We start from the raw sequence: 21274 nt of genomic DNA on the forward strand, positions 1-21274 counted from the left end.
AACCTTAACATATTTTTTCTTTCTTAGGGAAAGATGGAGCAAAAGGAGAGCAAGGTCTACCAGGTTTACCAGGACCTCCTATGCTGCTAAACTTCCCCACCATAGCTACACCAGAAGAGGTAAGCAAAGTGCCTGAATATTCTTAGTTTATATTTTCTCTTTAATATAAATTATATTAGTAACTCTTATGTCATGTGAAATGAAACTCAGGCAAGTGTCTTACTGCCTCTGTTCTCTTTTATAGAACATTGGTTCTGACCTGATTTTATTGTGCTTTTCTTCAATACATGAAAACAATAATTGTGAAAATTCCAAATAATGAATTTCAACTTTAGTAATTATTGACTTTTGTGATATAATTATATGCATATTTATTATTAGTGACTAGATGTCTGAACCCTGGTACTACAAGACTTCTTTCTTTTACTGTACATATTGTACAATGTCAGTTTATGTAAAATAGCTGAATATTTCTTCTTTTTTAGGCTTAGAATTTGTTTATCTTTATCTTTATTGGTGTAATTAATGAGTAAACCACACAGCATGTGGTGGACATCAAATGATATTTTTGAAAGCTACTTGCATAAATCTAAACAAAGAATTATTTCCAAATTCAATGTTTGTTTTCTCCAAGTCAATAACATCTTATTATATTTTAGGATGCACCAGGTCCACCAGCCCATGCCTTAAATACAATTAGAATTCCAGTGAGTTTGTAGTTTATACTGACAATTTATAATTTATAACATTAGACTGTATATGATGTGTATAATAACATATAATTACTCTTTATTAAGGGTCCTCCAGGAAACCCAGGGATGAAGGTACATTTTCTACTTTTGACTTTTATGGTAAAGTGTATTCTAAACCTTAAAAGAATTGCTAAAGCTGTCCAAAAATTGTATTTTTGGTTGTTTTAGGGAGAAAAGGGAGAAAAAGGTGAAAAGGTAAGAGTTCATGATGGTCCATAGTATAATGTTTGTAAAAAGTCCTATTTTTTTCTCCTTCGCTTCATGAAATATAAAGTATCATATGCTACACACTTGCTTATCTGTTGTATAATCGTATGATGAAGTTTCAGAACCACTTCAGAATTTACTTTCAAGGACATAAGGGCCGAGGGGTGGCCACTGCCTTCACATATTACTTACTTTTAAATTATTTCTAAATAATAAAGGAAATACACAAATACATTAACACCATAAGAACACATAAGGTGCATTTTATGATCATTTCAGCAAGAAGGTACCTATTCTGTTCCTCTTCTTCAGCAATCAATACATCACCCCTAAACAGAATATTTTGAAAAAGCACTATTTTACTACAGTAATTTATTTATGTGATGTTAAAGGAGAATTTTTTTATTTTTAATGTTAAATGTATTATCCATATATAGAATTTTTCATTATTAGGGGGTGTCCAGTTAGCAAGGGATTGACAAGGACAAATACTCTATCCAGCTGACAGACAATAGCAGAGTTGTCCATATAAGACCAGGGGAAGACAGAAACTCACATATGAGTGTACTTATTTATGTTGATTTAGGTTGAAAAGAGCCAGCAGATGGTGTCATTTTAGAGGGTGCCTTAGAAGATAATAGTCAATTATCATAGCAGTAAGGCAGGAAGGACTCAAAGAATACTATAGGACAGTAACATTTTTGGCATAAAACATTTGGTGGGGCAATTTTTCTTTATGTGTGCAGACTTCTCTAAAGTTAAAATTAATTTACCCAACTCACAGCATAAGTCTCTCTTGTTCTAATGCCTTTTCTAATGATGAACAAGATCACATATCATTCACATCCAATAATGGGATGCTGGTTCCTGTTCTATCTTAATTGGCAGATAAAATGTATTATTATGATTCACTTTGGACATTATCATAATCTGACAAAATATAGCAATACAGATTTAAATGAAGCTCAGGATAATATATTAGTTATGAACTGCCTAAATTGAAACAGCATTGAAACTGAAGACCTTTGAGGCCACAATAACACAAATAAAACATATAGACTAAATGCAAGGCATGACTTGAGCAAAAAGTTTAGGGCTACCAGGTTTTTCTGGACAGTGCAAACAAACTAAAACAATTTGCTACATATGTGTTAATTTTGCACTATGACCATGTATCACACTGCTGGATTATTTTCTAAAAAGTGGAAGGAGCATGGTTTTGATATTAGGTTTGTAGGTTAACTTTTCCTCTGTATGAATTTGTTTAATGGCTGCTTACCTAAAGCACTTGTCACTTGTTTTGGTCAATTTTGTAACCTAGCCTTGTAACCCTTGATTCAAAACAGACACCTAACTGATGTTTTACTCAATGACCTAATCTGTAGGTCACTTTGGGCATAAACATCTGGCAAATAATAAATGTAAATGTAAATGGAGCACACATAAGACTTTTTCAAATTTAGTGCCATCAGGCAGTCCTCTTCATTAGTACAGTATATGAAAATCAAGACTCTATTCAGCCCATATGTATTCTGATCACTGTAATGTCTTATGCACTAATCATTCCTCATAATGATCTCCTTTCTTACCATTCCAAATTACTTTGACTACCTTTGAGGGAGTAAATGGCAGTAGAATTAAGAGTTGTAGCCCTCCAGCCCCATCATAAAACTGGAAAGCTGCATGTACGCCAAAGGGTAAACTTAAAACATGACAGGGACAGTAGAGCAAACTGCATGAGGTGGAAAAAGGCTTGCTGAACCCAGTACAAAGAAACTTTCACATAACAGAACAAGTGGTATTTTTCTAGGTAAGTATTAAGCATAAGATAGAAGCTTGAGAAGTTAAAAACAAGGTAAATTACCAAGGGAATCGTATTACTTATTTTACATGACATTGGATAAAGAAGTGTCCCACTGACCATTAATGTAAAAATGACACTTCTCCAAGATTCCTCCAGCAGGCAAGAGGGAAGTAGGAAAGATTAACTATTAACTAATGATTCACTGCTGACACAGACAAGCCTAGCAGAGGGTAAGTGAAATTTTCGCTCTAGTGTCCTGGGGCCTCATGTATAATGCCGTGCGTAGAACTCACACTTTAACATGGCGTAAGCACAAAAGCGGGAATGTGTGTACGCACAGAAAAAACCATATGCATATATCTGTGCGTTCACCAACTTCCACGTTCTTCCGCTACATAAATCCTGATCAGTGTGAAAAGTAACGCACGTGCACGCGCCTGCTGTCTGGCCCCAACTCCTCCCAGAATTACGCCTCTTTGAATGTGCAAATCAATATAAATAGCCCTTAAGCTCAGCCTTCTGTGAAAAGGCAATGACAAAAGCAAGAGGGCAAATAGAAGAATTTCAGTGAATACCAAGTGGAGGCAAAGAAAAATGTACTATTTGTTGGTTTAAACAGTGCTATAAACAAAAAAGGAAGTTGGAAGTTGACATAGTGTGTCGGAGAAACTCAAAAGCTCACGTTCACAAAGTCGCACAGTGCCCAAAAATAAAAAGAAGTTGTCAGATATCAAAGACGTCATGAAAAGGCGAGTTGTAGCCCACCGTCCGAGTATCATATGAAAGCTTATTAGGGTACAAAGAAAAAAAAGGCACACAGTGGTGAAAAAGCATGAAATGTCAACTTTAATCTCTAAATTTCCACTTTAATCACGTAGTTTATTTTGTCATTAAAGTAGAACATCATAAACTTAATCTTAAAATCATTTAATTTACTAGTTTCTCAATCCCATCATAACTAAAGTAGCACATTAAATGCTTTATTTTGTATTTGATCTTCTATGTGCTCTATGTGTGTGAATCACTAAGTGTTTCCGGGCTTTCTCTTCCTCTGACTGGACACAGAATTCATTACATTTGTGATATTACAGCTCTCTGAATAATTAAAATACTGAGATCTATATGTGATATCATTTTCATGATATTAGGAGTTAAATCATGTTTTTAAACATGGGAACACGGTGGTGCAGTGATTGTTCATGTCTCATGCTACCTTCAATGAAATGCTGTATTGCAGCAGTACTGTCTCTTTCAAACGTACTAACCTCCAATTCCTGTCTTTACTTTTCTTTCTCCAAATACCCAGTCGCCACGCAATCAGCTCTGTAATAGACGTTAAGCCATCTGTAAGCTTAGAACGCCAATTCTTCAAAACTTTCATGGAACACCAAAATATCTTAGAATAATTAAACATGTTCTACTATCTATCTATCCTTCCAGTGTCACATCAGCACCAGCAAGAATACAGCACGAGGCAGGAACAATCTGTGAACGGAGTGCCATCGGCTCACTAGCGCTGCGGCACCGTGTAGTTAAAGTTTAAAGTAAAGTTAAAGTTTTATCTGTATAATAAAATAAACATATTTTGCTGCATTTCATGTTAAAATTGATATCGTCATCATATGTAAATATGCGCTTTATAAAGTGGCTCAGGTTGTGCAATATTATAACTGTAGTGCAAGTTTACAGTGAGGAGATTGTACTAATAAGTACAAACAGTTCTACAAGGAGCACTTGATGGACTGATTGAGTGTGTTTAGACTTCTTGGGATGAAACTGTTTCTGAACCGCAAGTTCAGTACTGGAAAGGCTCTAAAGCGTTTGTCATATGAGAGCAGTTCAATAGTCAGCATGGCTGAGGCAACGTGTGCTTGATGCTGTATACCGATAATTTTCTTTCCGATCAGCTGCTGTACAGCTGTGATTCACACTCAGTGATATAAATACTCCAAGTGGTGCAGTGAGAGTAATATGGAAAAAGATGTTCCAATGTGGGATCCGAGGTGCAGTGAGAGTAACAACGCTAAAGCAGTTATGGTATTTGGAATAGTTTGACCATTCTGTGGACCATTTTATTGTTACAGATTTATTACAATCAAATGCATTAAACTAATAAACAATATGTGGTTAATTTCAGTGTATTTATAAAGCTGCGTCAGGGATGTAGATCTAAAAAAGAAAGGATAACCACACAAGAACAGTAGCACTGCTTTGACGCTGGGTGCCCCCAGTCTGCAAAACCAAGCAGAGAACTTCATACGACAGGGTATGAGCTACCGTGGAAATGTGCGTGACTTTACACCAAGTTTAGGTTTTATACATCCCGATTTGAACGTGGAAACATTCTTACGCAACATTTTTGTGCGTACGCACTGTTTATACATGAGGCCCCTGGAGGTCATAATATGTGATAGTGAAGCTGGAGTTTTATAGTGTAGGATCAACCCTTATTCCAGAATTGAAACCCTGCTGATGTTTCATGAGCATTTCCTGGCCTTTTATGATTTGAAACTAAATGTCAGGATGTGATGTGGGTGAACACTCACAGGCAAGGAAATAGCCACAGAGGGGAGAGAAAAAAGGATAGAGTAAGGTGGGAATTTAGTGTTCTGGTGAGTTATATATTATAGGAAATACAGGAAAATTTGACCTCAACCTGCAAACAGAGGTAAAGCCTCTGTGCATAATCAAATGAGCCTGCACTGTTTAATTTTATCTTGGTTTCCTTTTGTACATTGTGCCCTCCCTACAAAATTAACTTTATTCTGTTTGCGCTGAATAAATCACATCAATTGTCTGCTTTGTTGGCTGTAATTCTGGGTTACAGTGGCTACTAAATGGCTCTATAAATATACAGTAAATGAGTATTATCCACCATTCAGCCATCCATGCATGTATTGTTAAGGACTAGAGCCATAGATACTGCAACTATTAACAAGCGTAGGGGATTTGTTTTATTGCTGGAATCATTTTTATTTTATAGTTATTTAAAAAAAGAAACTGCATCAGTTCAAACTTGTTTCTGAAAATATTTACAGGGTGATCCTGGTCCTGGAAAAGCAATTGAAATGAAGGTAATTTTAAATAAACTTAAGCGCCAGCATAATTTATGTTGTAATCCATTCACACTTATACAAGTGTGTTCATGATTTATGCAGCCAGATATAACTTATAAGAGTGGTGTTCATTATGCCAGTGAATCTTTTCATGCCTTGAAAACCTCTCCATTCCACCTTCATCCATATTGGGCCTATACTAATGGAGGCCAAATGGCCACTGTCAGTATGTCCTAATCTCTTACTATTTTAGTTAATTATTTCAGTTAATTATTCCTGTTTTTAACATTAATATAAAGCTCTAAATATTCCTCTAGGGGAATATACTGTATATGAAATAAAAAGTAATAAAAATACTTGTATAAAGTAATGAGGTAGTGTGGTCACTTCAGACAATATCACTTACCAGATCACATAATGCACATGCCATTGTAATACAGTATGTAAAGAAATGTACGATGCTAGAAAAAAAGCTGCAAAGTAAAATCAGGTGTGACAGTTGGCGGAGGTATAAATTACCACATTAAAAACAGCTAAATACCTGTATTTGTATGAAATGGTTGACACAATGCAGTGTATTTTCTGCATGTAAGATTTAATTTTTATTTTTATTTTATTCAAATATATAAACTTATGTCATTCATAGTATTTATTTATTTGTTCTTCTGTTTAAATCCAGGATATAGAAAAAATGTTTGAAGCCTATGGTATTAAGGTAGGTTGTTTCTGCCATGTAAGTGATACACTGAATTTAACAAGCAGTGAATATTTTGATGTTTGTGCTAAATTACTTTTCTTTTTGCAGTTATCTCTTCTCAGAGGCCTGGTTAACAAGCTTCTGCAGGAGGGGATGGAAGAAGTTCTTCAACAGCTCACAAGCCCTAAAAAAGCTAAATCTGAGAGAAAAAAACAGGTTTACAAGCAGACTACTGATTATACTGTAAGTGACTATTGTATTAATGCATTATATTTACAGAAGAAATAAATGTTGTTTCATAGTGAATTTTAATGTCATGATGGTCCTGTTTTATTCATTATTCTAAAACTTTAAGAGCTATAATTCCATAGCTGAGTTTACCTATGTAACACTTAATCAGATACACTGTTGTTTGAAAACCTTATTCCCTGAAACAATCCAGAAAAGTTAAATAGTAAAATAACAATAAGCTGCAAACAGGACAGTTTTAACATTTACAAGTACACACCATCTACCAGAGATAGTGAAAATAACAAAATGTAGCTAACTCATCCCCAAAGAAAACAGGGTGGGCAAATGACACTGTTTAAAGCGGAAACATTAAACACATGTCATCCACATATACATTGTTTTGTTTTAAACAACAATTATTTTTTGATACATCTCTACACGTTTTGCCTCACATCAAAACAGGCAAATACTCTACATACTTACATGCATTTTAGTGAAGAACTTTTCACAAGGACTTTAAAATTACATCAATGTAAATAACATGAATAAATAACTTAATGCAAACAATTTAATGCAAATAAAGTTACTTTCAACACTAACTCACCATATGTGACCCACAGTGAAAAACAAGCACGAAATAGGCATGAAAATACAAATTGAAATATAGGCCTTAAAATACTTTAAGTATCTTAAGTTGTACATCAACAATTTATTTAATACCCACAATTTTTTCTTCATAAAATGTCAACCTTTATGAAGATATCTTTAAAGTATTTTTTCTTAAAGCATGTACTCTATGTCCGTTAACAACATTTGTTTCCATTTGGTAAACTTGAAGCAGCATAGTGGGAGTGTAAGAGGATGAGTAAAAGTCAAAATGGGAGAGAGGAAGAACAGGATGGTGAGAAGACAATCAACAAGTAACGTGTTACCAAAAGTCTGTATCAGTCTGATCAGAAAAGATAGTTTGTTAGTGTGCTGATGAACAGGTCAAAAGAAATGTCCAAGGAGCTGAACAAAAATGGCTTTGTTGATGCCAGTGAATGTGGTTATAGATGACATTAGAAACGTCTTTTATCCCTAGCATTATAGAAAGTTTAAAGTAAACAGTTGGAAATGTTGGCATGCTTCTGAAGAGATTAGAAGGAGCTGAGAGGTAAAAAGTAGCAGCTTTACATGTTACTATAATGGGGAAGTGGACCAACCACCCCACATGACAGTCAGGGTGTCAAGCCTGTTTTGTAGTATTTATTTCAACTTTGAGTTTCCATTTTTGTACATCCCTTCAGGTATTGATTTTTTAATTAAAAAGTTATACTTTATTGCAAAGATATAATAAATATGTTATGTTAGAACAGACAGTTCAACTTAGATTTTTATGTTCTTTACACTTTAAATCAACTACTGATGCCCTGTTGTCCAAATACAATAATAATATAATGCTTAAATACCTGGGTTATTATTTACAGTACTTAATATGCTTTTGGTTTGTAAGTTACTTCTGAATAAAGAATCAGCTGCTGACACCCAGTCATCTACCTATAAATTTACAGTTGAAACAGATTATACTTTGACATTTATTATACAGTGTATATGTATACAAACACCCACATAGATACATATATACTGTGTATGTATATATATATATATATATATATACTGTATATACGTATATATATATATATACTGTATATACGGTATATATATATATATATATAATATATGCTTAGCATATAAACTTTATACAGCTGATATTTTTCTGCAGAACCACCATATAGGATACAACACATCTTGCTTTACTTTGTGGACATTAAAACATGATTTCATCTTTTTCCAAACTACAGCTTTAATCTAATTTATCTCACTGCAGTAATATTCTAAATTAATACTGGATGTTTACTTTCTGTGCAGAGTTCTTTGAAATATGAAGTGTCTAGTGAACCTCTGACGGAAATTGAAGTAATTGAAGAAGACTTAGATGCTGAAATACAGGAAATGATTCCTGCTACTGCCCAACCCTTTGTAACTGTAAGAAATTAATATTTTGATGTGCAGAATATTTTTAAAACCCTGAGCTGTAAGCTGGTTAAATAAAGAAGGCAAATAAAATAAGTTCATTCCATTTTAAGTAACCCTTTAAAATTTAGATAGGCCATTCATTGAAGGTCAACAAAAATGATATTTGTGCTTATGTAAGATGACTAAGAATTTTTCAAATTAAAAATATATGTACAGGTAGGGAAAATAATAGTTCAAATCTTTATAGCCTCAAATAGTATAAACTTATTTTCATTTCTTTTTTGCCTTCAGGGAATCCAGCATACTGGCACAGAGTGGACTTTATCCCCTAATGTTGATCCTGCTATTGATAAATTATCAGAAAAAGACCTTATATTGCAGAGTTTACCAACAGGCACTTTAGAAACTTACACAGGAACTGTGGAGTTGGAAAATGTTACTGTGACAGAACATGAAGAGAGTGATCATGAAGGGATTGACGAAGAATGGGACAATGAAGGGGTGAAGTTCTCATCTGAAATAAATGTAGAAAAGGATGATTTGGAAAAGGTAACATAAACCCCATTTGCCAACATTCATTCATTGCCTTAAATAAGACATTGGAAGAAAAAAATATACTCAGTGAATTTTAAAAGGACATTTTGCAAAGATGCATTTATGCTTCAGGAATATGGTGTGGGAACAGCCCGGACACAGACAGGGGACATTGTTTTAAGCACCACACACGTTTATTTACAACTATTATTTACAATAAAGTGAAGCACACAACCCACTTTCACCACCAAAGTCCAGGCCTCTCGTAATGCCTTTGCCTCTTAGGTCTGCCTCCACTCCTCTCCTCCCGAGCTGTGTTCTTCTCCTCACCCGACTCATGCCATTGAATGGAGGGAGGCAGCCCCTTTTAAGCTCACCCAGACATGCTTCAGGTGCCTCCCGATTAGTTTCCACTGGCCCTTTCTGGTGTGGCGGAAGTACCGGCTGCGCACCCGGAAGCACTCCGGGGTCCCTGGTCTTCTCCCCAGCACTTCCGGGTGTGGCAGAAGTGCTGAGGGCCTGGGCTCTACAGGCATTGGGGTGCTCTGGCGGTGACCACAGGCTTCTATAGGGTTGAGCTTCTAAGCTAGGTTCCCATGGTCCCTAAAGCCACCAGGACAGTCGCTCCCTCATGGTCTGGAGGAGGCGTAAGCCCTCCTCCGGCCTCCCTGCCCCGGCTGGGTACCCCCCCCAGCCACTTGCCACAATGGTAAAGAAGACTGAAACAGCTCCTATTAAATACAAGTCTTCTTACTAGAGTATTTATTTCTTTATTTAGTCATCTATACCAAAAACATTTGCGCAATGTAATGTAAACTACTATACTTGAACTTATTTACACATATTATTTATTGAATGCATATAGTTTTTTCACCTTGTTGAATAATATACTTAAAGACCTCGAAAGAGGTAGAGGAACCACCATCAACAACATTTTTATTTCTATAGCTCATTTTCATACAAGGAATGTAGCTCAAAGTACTTTACACAATATAAAAGAAGGGTTACAAGACAAAAACAAAGCAGCAAGCTAGAAATAGTTGTACATAACTAAATAAATAATATGTAAAAATAATTTATAAAGAATCAATATGCACTTACATAACACAGAATGTCAGTGGTTATTTTTTGTAGGAAAAGAAGGATACTATTTGTCAACCTGTACTTGCAATCTTTGGCTTTTTCCTTTCATTTATACCAATAATACAAGGTTCAACAGATTGCTTTGTAAGTTAAACACAGGGAGTTTCTATTCGCTCATGTGTAATTCCTCACTTTAAAGACAGTGAAAACATTACATTAGTCCTAGTCTAGATGTGGTGAATCCCTACAACAAAGTCTCATGAACATCCTTATGAGAGCCTGATTACACAAGCATTTAGCCTTACAATGTAAGATGAATAGACAAAAACAGCTGTAGCATTTTTAGAATACTCAGGAGCAAATAATAGTTTCTTTTAGGGAACTACAAGTCAGTCTCTTGCCATTCATCATCTTCCACTCTTTTTTAACATTCTTCTCAGCAACACTCATGAGAATTGTGGCTGTGCTAACTTGCAAGTCAAACACACTTTTTAACAATCTTTTTAACAATTGAACAGAGATTGCACTCCATACTATAATTTGCATTTTACACTACAATCATGTAGTCATAATGTTATCTTTTGCTTTAAAAACCATAAAGTAAGCTTTTCTTTGACTGTAACTTTCCTGTTTAGACTCAAAGTAATTAATAATAATAACAATTCTGCTAAAGAGTATGATGAGACATTACAGTTAATGTTATTTTGTAAACTTCATGACAGAAGCACCACATTCACTTAGAAGATGAAAAACCAACGGGCTCATCCCAACTTTTTGATTCTACCAAGAAAAGTCCTGGCCACAGAAGAAAAGGTAAAGACAAGGCAAAGGTAAGCACTTTGAATTAGGAAAATTATATTTGTCCTGCATATAACTTTATAAACGAATAAAACAATGTAATAATATTGAGTTTTTCATAAATTTTAACATAGCATATATAATGTGAGAGTCTGTGTATGTAAATACATATGTTGTCACAAATATTTTTAATGAGCTGAAGATATAGTTTGCATTTACTAAGGGTAAAGTGCTGGAATACACAAAACACAACACAACACTCATCTACCCTCAGAGTGTCATATCTTTATGAGAATTTACCTTTTCTGCTTGTCCTTCTAGCTCACAAGTCTCTTTCCACTTGAGAGTGAGTTGTTGTTATCTATTTATCCAAAATGCAACCTCATTTACATGTGGTAGATAGTGACCATTTTGAAACATTGGCTTATTGCATCCCGTATCTCATTCTCAAATGCTTGACAAATACATTTGTACTTTTTTGTATAGCCTCCTGCTGCCCCTGAGTAGCAATGAAATATATCTGTTTTTAAAAGAGTACAGGTACCCACCTCAGATCTCCATAACTGGACCCAAATATATCAGGTGTGAAGGGGATAACACCAAAGTCCTCTGTTCCTGTATGCTCTTTCTATTCCTGCCTGATTACTAAAAATCACAGGATTTGAGCTGTTGCCTCCTAATGGTACCCCACTCTGCCCAGATGCTGGGACCACTTTTGCTTGGCCTGAATCACTTAAAGTAAAACATCCTTTCTCAAATTAATGTAGTTTATATGTGGCTCAACTGGACTGGAAATATTCTTTTCCTTATATTAGTTACTTAGGACCTCCCATCCCATACCTTATACCCTTCACCCACTCCTGTTCTTTAGATTTCCTTGTTTCTAAACTGAAACCCTTTATGTTCCTGTCAAACCTTAAGAAGTGGCACTTAAAAAACGAATATATTATCATTAACTTGTTATCTTTGATATGTAATTTTAAAAATATATTTAAAGCATTGTTAATTTCCCTTTAAACTCTACCTAAACAGCTTATAAATATCTTATAACTGATATAAAAATCTTATTGTTTGTCTTTATTATTCTTACCAATGTTTGATATTCTTAAACAGGGCAAGGAAAGCACAAGGAGAAATAAAAGGCAGAAATCAATGCTGGTAAATTATAACTTACAAATTAAACATGTTTTTTTCAATACACAATATGCAGAAATCAAAATATAGCATGAGTCTTTTGAGTTAATTAATTTAATTAAATAATAGCAGAAGAATGTTCATTATCCAAATTGTAACTATATTTAATTAGCTTTCCCTCACATTTTTTTTTTGTTTCAAGGTTTACCCCACTAACTGTGAAAAATCGTACTGCATGAAAGATCAAAGCACTTATTTGAATGTTCTTTCCACATGCTTTCAAGCTTCATTTATAAACAAGAGCAGTGAATTAAATTTAAAAGTGATGACTCCCTTATTTTCTGTTTTCTCAAAATTAATTGAACATTTTTCTGACAAAGTAAACAAAATAAAACAACAAAAAGAATTTAACCTGTCAGTAGTCATAAACCCAGGCAGCTGTATGAAACTATATATGAAGTGCACAATGTTATTTTACAAAGAAATTACACTTCAAAGTGCTTGCCTTAATTAATTCATTATTGTTTATAAAAATACATTCATTATGAAAGCTGTGCTGATCAGTTGTTCAAATTATTTAATTTCTGTTCTAACTATTTACAGCAACATTTAAAAAAATGACAGCATTGTCACCAAGTAATGCAATTTATACTTACATAACTTTTAGTGTGTTATTGCTTGCTTCTTTCATACTTTGCTATTTGCCACCAACAATTATTCCCCCTCCCCCATACCCACCTCCTATAAAATGACCCCAGATGCGTGTTTTTTGGCCTTTCCTGAGCTGCCTGTGGCACACCATTCTCTCTGCAACGTCATTTGGCCACAATCTTCGGCCAATCCTTATATCATCTCTTCTTGCTCCTTAACACAATCCTCTGTTCTCTCCTTTGTGCCAGAGCAAACATATCTGGCACCCTTGACCTATTAGGCATTTATACTGTATTTACTTGGGGTTAACTATCATTTATGTATTACTACCAATATTATTTTATTAATACCAGCATTATGTATTTATAATGCTCCTGTCTGAACATAGTATGATAAAAAGTGATTGATTGTATAAATTACTATATTGAATGAAAAGGTAAAGGAAGACTGATATATAATAAGTATAATTTGTGCATGGTGTTGTACTGATTGAAATTCATAAGCATCAAGCAAATGAAGAACTGTATGTATAGAAAGGGAAAAATATTTATTAGACATGACAGAAAAATATTCATTCAAGGAAACTGAGTGTAAAAGAAATGGCATCTTTTATCTTACAATTAATATAGTGCATAATACTTTAATGACTGCATTTGTCATTCTTTTTTTATTAATATACCCATTTAACTTCATTCCAAAATTTTTATGTAATTTTGATTACAATGCCTGTTTTGGAAACAATGGATACAAGGCGCTTAACAAACTATGTAATGGAAAACTGTCCTTCAGATATCTCACTCTCACAAACCAATCAGCCACCCCCCCATTAACTACAGTATATCTAAAAGATGTGTGAGTCAACTGAATTCCTTGAATGAAACATACTGAAATACAGTGGTAACGTTGAATTTCCAGGCACTCAAGTACAAGTGATGAAAGCCAGCTTTGTAACCTTTGTATGTAGTTATTAAAAGAAATACAGAAGAAATGCCTAATAATGCAGCATCTATTGTCACATCTTACCATTGGTATCCCTGTTTCATGCGTTCTCAGCAGCAGCTTACCTTTTCCTGTTTGCATATGCAATTTGCAAAGTCATTACATTTTGTGTGTCCTGTTGTTAATGGAGCTATTATTTCTACGGTCAATGATCTTTTCTGCTAATGCTGCTATGCACTACTATGCATTGTGTCTTTATGCGTACTCATTATATAACTAGTCATTTATTAATTTTGTATTTGCTTCTTACCTGAGAACTTGTCATAGTTTGTGCCTGCATTCAGTGAAGAAAGCTATACAAAAAAAAAAAAAGAAAAACTGAATTGAACTGAATTGAATGCAATGCTAATGTATTTGTCCATGTGTGTTCATTTTGCTCATCCATCATTCTCTGTTTCTGTCTCACCATTTTTTTAGGAAAACCATCAAAATATATTAATAAAACTAAAAATATGTAAAGGCAATTGAACTAACAAAAAATCTCTTGTTTTAATCAAGGAGGAGGGTTTCTCCAATGAAGAATCAGAGGTAAGTCATTTTAGTCAGCTGATGTTTTGAGCTACTGTAGAAAATCATATATATTTTGCACTCTCCAGAAGATTATTCATTTTGAAATCACTGCTATGACATTTTAATGTCATAGTTGAATTTAAATATGTTAATACAGTATAATTGGGAACCTATGATGTTTTATTTAAATTCTTCTTTTCTGGAGCAACTTAGAGAAGATGTTATTTTAAATATAATAGGCATTTTGGTTTGATTAGTAATATCATGTAGCATTTTATCTTCCAAACAGAATGTGCAATGAGTCTTTTATTACGGATCATGATGCAAACATTATTTTAGTTATTGCTTTTGGAGGCTGAAAGGCTGGCTTTACCTGAAATTGCATCTCTCTGTCAAGAGAATTATGTGCAGCTGAGTTATATCTACTTTTTTATTTTTTTCAAACATCACAAGGATAAAACAACTATTTTTACACATATATTTTTAATATGTGGGTTGGTTTTATTTTCATAAGAAGATTTATAAACACCAATAACAGCAATATTATTTTTCTGTATTAATTTGACTTTATACTATATAATATAGAATACCAAATATATTAAACTGTCATATTACATTTTCTAACTGCAACTGAGTGTTGCAACAGCACTATAAAATCCTTGTTTTAAAAGTTGATGTTGGTGTGGATCTAGTCTTTTCATCGTGTTAATCATGTTACTTTGAAAAATAATATTACTGCATTTGTATATTAGTATTAAAAATAATATATTCTAGATGTAAATTTTAAATGATTTTTTGAATTTTCCATACTTTTTTGCCTTTTTTCAGTATTTTAAGTGATATATTTTCAGGCTTGGTGCTACATAAAGATCACATAGAGTATTCAGTCCGTGTTAATAATTTTCAACTAAAGTCATGTTTTCTGACCTTCTTTTAACAGAAGATCTGGTTATTAAAATAAACTTTTGCTGAATCTTTCTGTGACTGGTGAGAAATTGTTCAGGGTCTCTCCTCTCTTCATTTCAAGTCTTCACATGGGTATACTGACCACAAATCCATGGCCTCTGAGTCAGAAGAAAATGTTTATCCAGATTTGCTAAAGGGAACTTCCCATTAGACATCTGACTGAAAAGAGAGCATCTTACATAGCAGCAGGCTCTTGTTCAGTTTAAGAACTGTGGACGAAATCTCAGACCCGACAGCAGGTGTGGTTATAAAGCAGCTTTATTTTTAGAGTCACGGTGAGAAGAGTTTCAGAAAAGCAGACAATCAAATATACATGACAGCGTCAGGGCTCTTCTGAACCCCGTCTGTTGGGTGGGGTCCAGTTTTATACCCCTAGAATGCGTAATTTAATATCATTATAAAATGTAACAGTCAACACATTTATTATACACAAACCTTGAGCCCCTTCAACGCCCCTTGTGCAACTTGATTTCTTGGCTCCTTTTGTTATGGCGTTCAGATGTAAGCTAAGGGAAAACGTGATAAGGCAGACTCATGTGTGGAATGCTCAGACCTTGAGTCCTTTGCACAAACATTTTTCTGTTTGCTAAAACAAAGCATGCTGTTACTTGGTTTCGTAAAGCTTACTTCTCAGACATGAATTAGTACAAGGGAACGAAGAGAACATTCATCTTCCACATTCCCCCCTTTTTTTAGCAAACAAAAATATTTGATCAGGGAGAGTTGAGTAGGAAAGGGTAGGAGAGGGGGATGGAGTGGAGTGGGTGGAGGAGTGTGGGGTGGCTGTGCTGATCTGAAGCATTTTTTCTTTGTGTAAAAAATAAGCCTTTGCCATCGAGGCAGTAAAATACTTGGATACAATGTATCTTATCAAGGGAACAATACAGCAAGCTACAAGCAGGAGAACAATTAAAGCAACCGTAAGAGAGATGAAAACTGATTTAAGCCATTGGCCCCAGGACCCAAAAGTGGACATAAACCATTTGTCCCAAGGATTAGAAATGCCAGAATTAGTATCTAGTTCATGTCAAATCAGCTAAAGCACGGGTAATTGATACATCAGGAGCTGTATTATTAGGGATATAGGTACAGCATGCATCACCAAACATAGCACAAACGCTCCTTTCTCAGCCAAGAGCATATCTAAAGCCAATCGATGTTGCCAGGTCATGAGGGATGTTTTATCAAGTTGCTCATGGATACCTTCAACAGCTTCTTTAGTAAAATTTAAGAATCTTTGTTGATTATAATAGAGGTAATTAATCCAATCTACATTTTTGTTTATAGTAACCTGAGGAAAAATAGACTCAAATTCGGCAACAACTTGGTCCCTTGCCTTGAACTTATCAGGGACTCCACGAGGGACTCGAATGGAATCAAAATACACCCCAGGGCCATGTAGGGAAAACTGGGAAGGGTCCACAGAATGGGGTTGACGATGTCGACCAAACATGGTCGACACATGGAAGGCAGTTAAAGGGAAAAGTCGGAAACGCATAACAAATTGTATTAAAGCAGAAGTGCCAGTCCAGTCAGGTGGAAGGATGTCAAGCAATTTAGACCTATGGCACATCCACCAAATATCAGTATTCTGAGTAATCAGAAAAATTGATAATTTGGAAGCTAAACAGGAAGAATTAATTGGAAAAGTTTGGAAACAAAAAGAGGATGGGATATTACCAACATTTGTGCCACTAGAGGAAGTGAGGTTTCTTAAAAAACAGGTATAAATACCTTCATCAGTCTGGAACATCGTGGGAGTCATGGGAAGAGTAGCGGGAAAAAGAAGGGAAAATGTAATGTAATTAGAGTCGATTGGAATAGAGGAAGAGATAAAAAGGGCAAGTAGGCAAGGAAGGCCAGTAGGATCAGATAAGTTAGAAAGAGGAAAAGGGACAGTGGCCAAATGTGGCCTAGCTATAGCACATGCATAGCAATCAGATTGATTCACTTGTCTAGCCGAATATAATACCCATTGCAGCCAACGGTTCTGATCCCCATACCCAGTTTCAATCGAAAAAGTGGAAGAAGAGGTGGAAATATTCATGACCTTGACAGGGGCGGTTTGGACCAGGGGTAGGAGAGAGAGGTGTGTGTGTGGGGAAATGGGAGGTGTTAGTAACAGGGTTCTCAACCTTAATTTGAAATCTTCCCAGAGGATCTATTCCAGATACACATGCCCCTAAAATATAGGTTCCTGAATCATGTAAAGAAGGGTTCTTCAGAGTAATGATCAAAGGGTAACAATGGTATTCGGCACATTCATGAGGGGCATGTCCTTTTAGAAAACGATATTTCAGACCATACTTCTGGGCCTTATAGGGTTGATAAACCCCAGTCATCAGTTCCAGTATTAGCCAAAACCCAGTCCCACATGTCACAGTTACTTCCGAATCCAGAGTTTGTAACAGTTACACACACATATTTGTCAGACCAGTTCCACTGGATTTGTCGATCAGTCCCACAGTCAATAATAGAACAGAAATCCACCTGAACTGATGTGGTGATTCCGAAAGGAAAAGTCAAGGTGACCAGAGCAGTCGACAAGGGGATGGAAAGACATAGTAGGACCCCAATCAAGGGTGCCATCTTTTGCAATGTGAGATGTGAATCCAAGCAGGCAGTCCCTCAACTTTAACAGCATGTGGTGTCTACAGCAGAACTTGGAACAGTCCTCTCCACCGAGGGTGATGCCAATGTTTCCTTCGAGTATCTCTAGCCAGAATCCAGGCCTGATTCACCTGCTAGTGGACTTCATTCAGAGAAGCTCGGAGACCTGTAAAACTGGAAAGAAGATCATTGTCCACAGTATGCAGTGTAACATTACCTATGACCATGCCGACTGGCATGGGCCATCCGGTCAGAATTTCGAATGACGACAGCCCTAACTGCCAATGTGTTCTTCCCCTTAATCCCATCAAGGCCAGAGGCAGAGCATCAGGCCAAGTTAAATTTGTTTGCTCACAGATTTTAGCCAATTTAGATTGCAAGGTACCATTGCATCGTTCCACAATACCTCCACTCTGGGGGTGGTATTTGCAATAATGATGCACATTTATCTGGAGCCAGGTGGTTAATTCATTTATAATGGAATTTAGTGGTGCCATTATCAGTTTGTAATTTCTGTGGTATTCCCCATCTAGGAATGATTTCCTTTATCAAAGCTTTTGCCACAGGTTTGGCATCTGCATGTTTGGAAGGGAAAGCTTCCACCCATCGGGAGAACACATCAACAATTACTTAACAGTATCGGTACCCCTTTGATGGTGTTAATTCAATGAAGTCCATTTGAAGGTGTTCTAATGGACCCATTGGGTTAGGTGTAACGGCGGACTTACCTGGGTGCCCTTTCCTACATTAAACTTTTGACATAATGCACATAACCTGCAGAACTGCTCTGCATATGTAGAGAAACCTACAGCTTCCCAATATTTTTCAACATCTTGAACCATGGCGTCTTTTCCAGCATGGTCTAAGCCATGGGCGATTTTTTCCATACCTGGGAAAGAAGCTTTTGGGAGGAAAGGTTTGTTAGTTTGCTTATGGGTCCAGACTCCATCAGAGAGGGACCCTTCTTTGGACCATTTTCTCTTCTCTGTGTCCGTGGCTGCATTCTGTAAAGAAATAATTTGATTATCAGTGTCCTGGTCATTTCTCTGTTGGAATAAAAAGATTGGTGTGTTATTATACGCAGCCCGTTTAGCAAAATGATCAGCTAATTTGTTTCCTTTGCTGACAGGATCCTGTTTTCCTGTGTGAGCTTGACATTTAATGATCGCTAGCTTTGATGGTTTCGTTATGGCCTCTAAGAGGGATTCTTTTAGTTTTTTATGTTGAATGGGCTTGCCAGTACTGGTCTTGAATCCCCTGAGTTTCCATAATGCCCCATGATCATGGCAGACTCCAAAAGCATATCTAGAATCAGTATAGATAGTTACAATTTTTCCCTCTGACAACTGACAAGCTCGGTGAGAGCTATCAACTCAGCTGCCTGCTGCGCGCTTAAACTTGAAGAAATTCGGTTGTTTCCTGTAGGTCTGGTCTAGGTTTTATAACCTTAGTTATTTTATCATGACAGTTGTGGGGTTCCCTTGATTTTCAGTTGGAAGCAATGTAGCTGGATTTAAGGTGGAGCACCTTTCTATGGTAACGTTTGACAATGTACAGAGTATATTTTGGTAGTGTATTTCCCTAGCAGTAGTGAGATGTGAGGTTTTAGCCTGTACTAAAATGGAGTGTACGGCGTGAGGCACTTTTACCACTAGGGGGCTCATGAGCACTATATCTGTACTGGCTAGCACGGCCTCTGTTGTGGCTGCTACAGCTCTGAGACAGGTTGGATGTCCCACAGCCACTGGATCCAATTTTTCAAAAATAGGCTAAGCCTTTGTTTTTCTCCATGGAGTTGTGTAAAAAATGCATTCATATATCCCCCCTTTTCGTCCACAAACAGAGTGAATGGACGAGATAGTCAACAGTCCCACGCATGCACGCAAACAGTAGGGCACTTTTTTTTTTTTAAGTTACATAGAGCCTTCCCAGCTTGATCTTTCCATGCCACCTGACCAGAAAGGGGAGATCAGGGGTTGCAAAAGCTGTGCTCTTTCATTGAAGTTTAAAATCCATTGCCGGCAGTATCCTATAATGCCTAATACAGACACAACCTGTTGCTTTGTAACATGTCTTGGTCTAGGAAGATTTTGAATGGTGTTTATACGGTCGCTAGAGAGAGAGAGAGCTCGTTTCACAAGAAATGTCATGACCTGAATATTTCACAGTTGTTTGAATTAATCTGCAGTTTTGTTTTAGAAACTTTGTGGCCATTTTCTGCTAAATAATAACAATTGCTGAATATCCCGTGCACAATCTGCTTCCGTAGTACTACACAACATTCCACATACTGTATCAATACACTGTCTTTTCCGCCAAAAGCCTTTTAAATTTTGAGCAAGAGCTTATCCAATACACAAGGGCTACAATATATCCCTGAGGCATAACGGTCCATGTCCAACGGCGGTTTTGGAAAGTAAAGGCAAACCAGAATTGAGAGTCGGGTGCAAAGGAATACAAAATAAGCATTAGCAAAGTCAATAACAGAGAAATAACAGGCGGACGAGGGTATCGTAGAAAGAATAGTGGAAGGATTAGTAACAATAGGTGCCCTAGGAAAACTGCAGAATTAACGTGTCGAAGATCTTGAACAAAAACGCCATGAACCGTCAGCCTTTTAAACAGGTAAAACGGGGGAGTTGACTGGAGAGTGTTTAATTTGAATGACTGCTCCACATTTCACGAGATCGGAATGTACGGCGGAGATGCCAGCCTCTGCTGCTGGAGACAGAGGATACTGGGAGCGATGCGGGCGGAAGGAGGATTTTGGGTAAATCACCAGTGGCTCACAGTGTGCTATCCTTCCATAATCATTTTTCCCCTGGGACCAAAGTGCATTGGGAAGTGAGGAAAGCCAAGAGGGAGAGGCGGTTTGCAATGAAAAAGCAGAAAGGGAAGGACGGCACAATGCACGATGTACTAAAAAATCATTTTGAAGCACAAACTTTAGTTATCAAATGATCTGAGGTATCAAAGATACCAAGCAACATGTAGCCAGTCCGTCCTATTGAAACATTGTTCCACCCAATCCCCAATTTCAACTCAGTGAACGGTGCTATAATTGGCTAAAGAAAACATGGGGAACCGAACCTCCTAAATAGAAAACGCTTTGGAATATGTGAAGTGCACTGACAGCAGCAGCTGTGTGTGCATGAGAAAAAATGCAAGGGATATGAAGGGTCTCTGGGCTATACCTGAAAGAGAAAAGATTCTAACCAAGGTG

General features: G+C 36.3%; 1 protein-coding gene across 1 annotated transcript; it reads left to right on the forward strand.

The window, feature by feature from the left end:
- Window positions 1–32: 32 nt before the first annotated feature.
- On the forward strand, window positions 33–14493 carry LOC120521980 (the record flags this gene model as incomplete). The annotated part of the gene is made up of 12 exons (XM_039743230.1): window positions 33–119; window positions 660–707; window positions 798–824; window positions 921–947; window positions 5802–5837; window positions 6499–6534; window positions 6625–6759; window positions 8659–8775; window positions 9058–9315; window positions 11106–11213; window positions 12295–12339; window positions 14464–14493. Coding segments are annotated over exons 1-12 (906 nt in total), but the record flags the coding sequence as incomplete, so codon positions are not given.
- Window positions 14494–21274: the final 6781 nt, after the last annotated feature.

Source organism: Polypterus senegalus, unplaced genomic scaffold (genome assembly GCF_016835505.1).
Source record: "Polypterus senegalus isolate Bchr_013 unplaced genomic scaffold, ASM1683550v1 scaffold_3037, whole genome shotgun sequence".
NCBI classification, from domain to species: Eukaryota; Metazoa; Chordata; class Cladistia; order Polypteriformes; family Polypteridae; genus Polypterus; species Polypterus senegalus.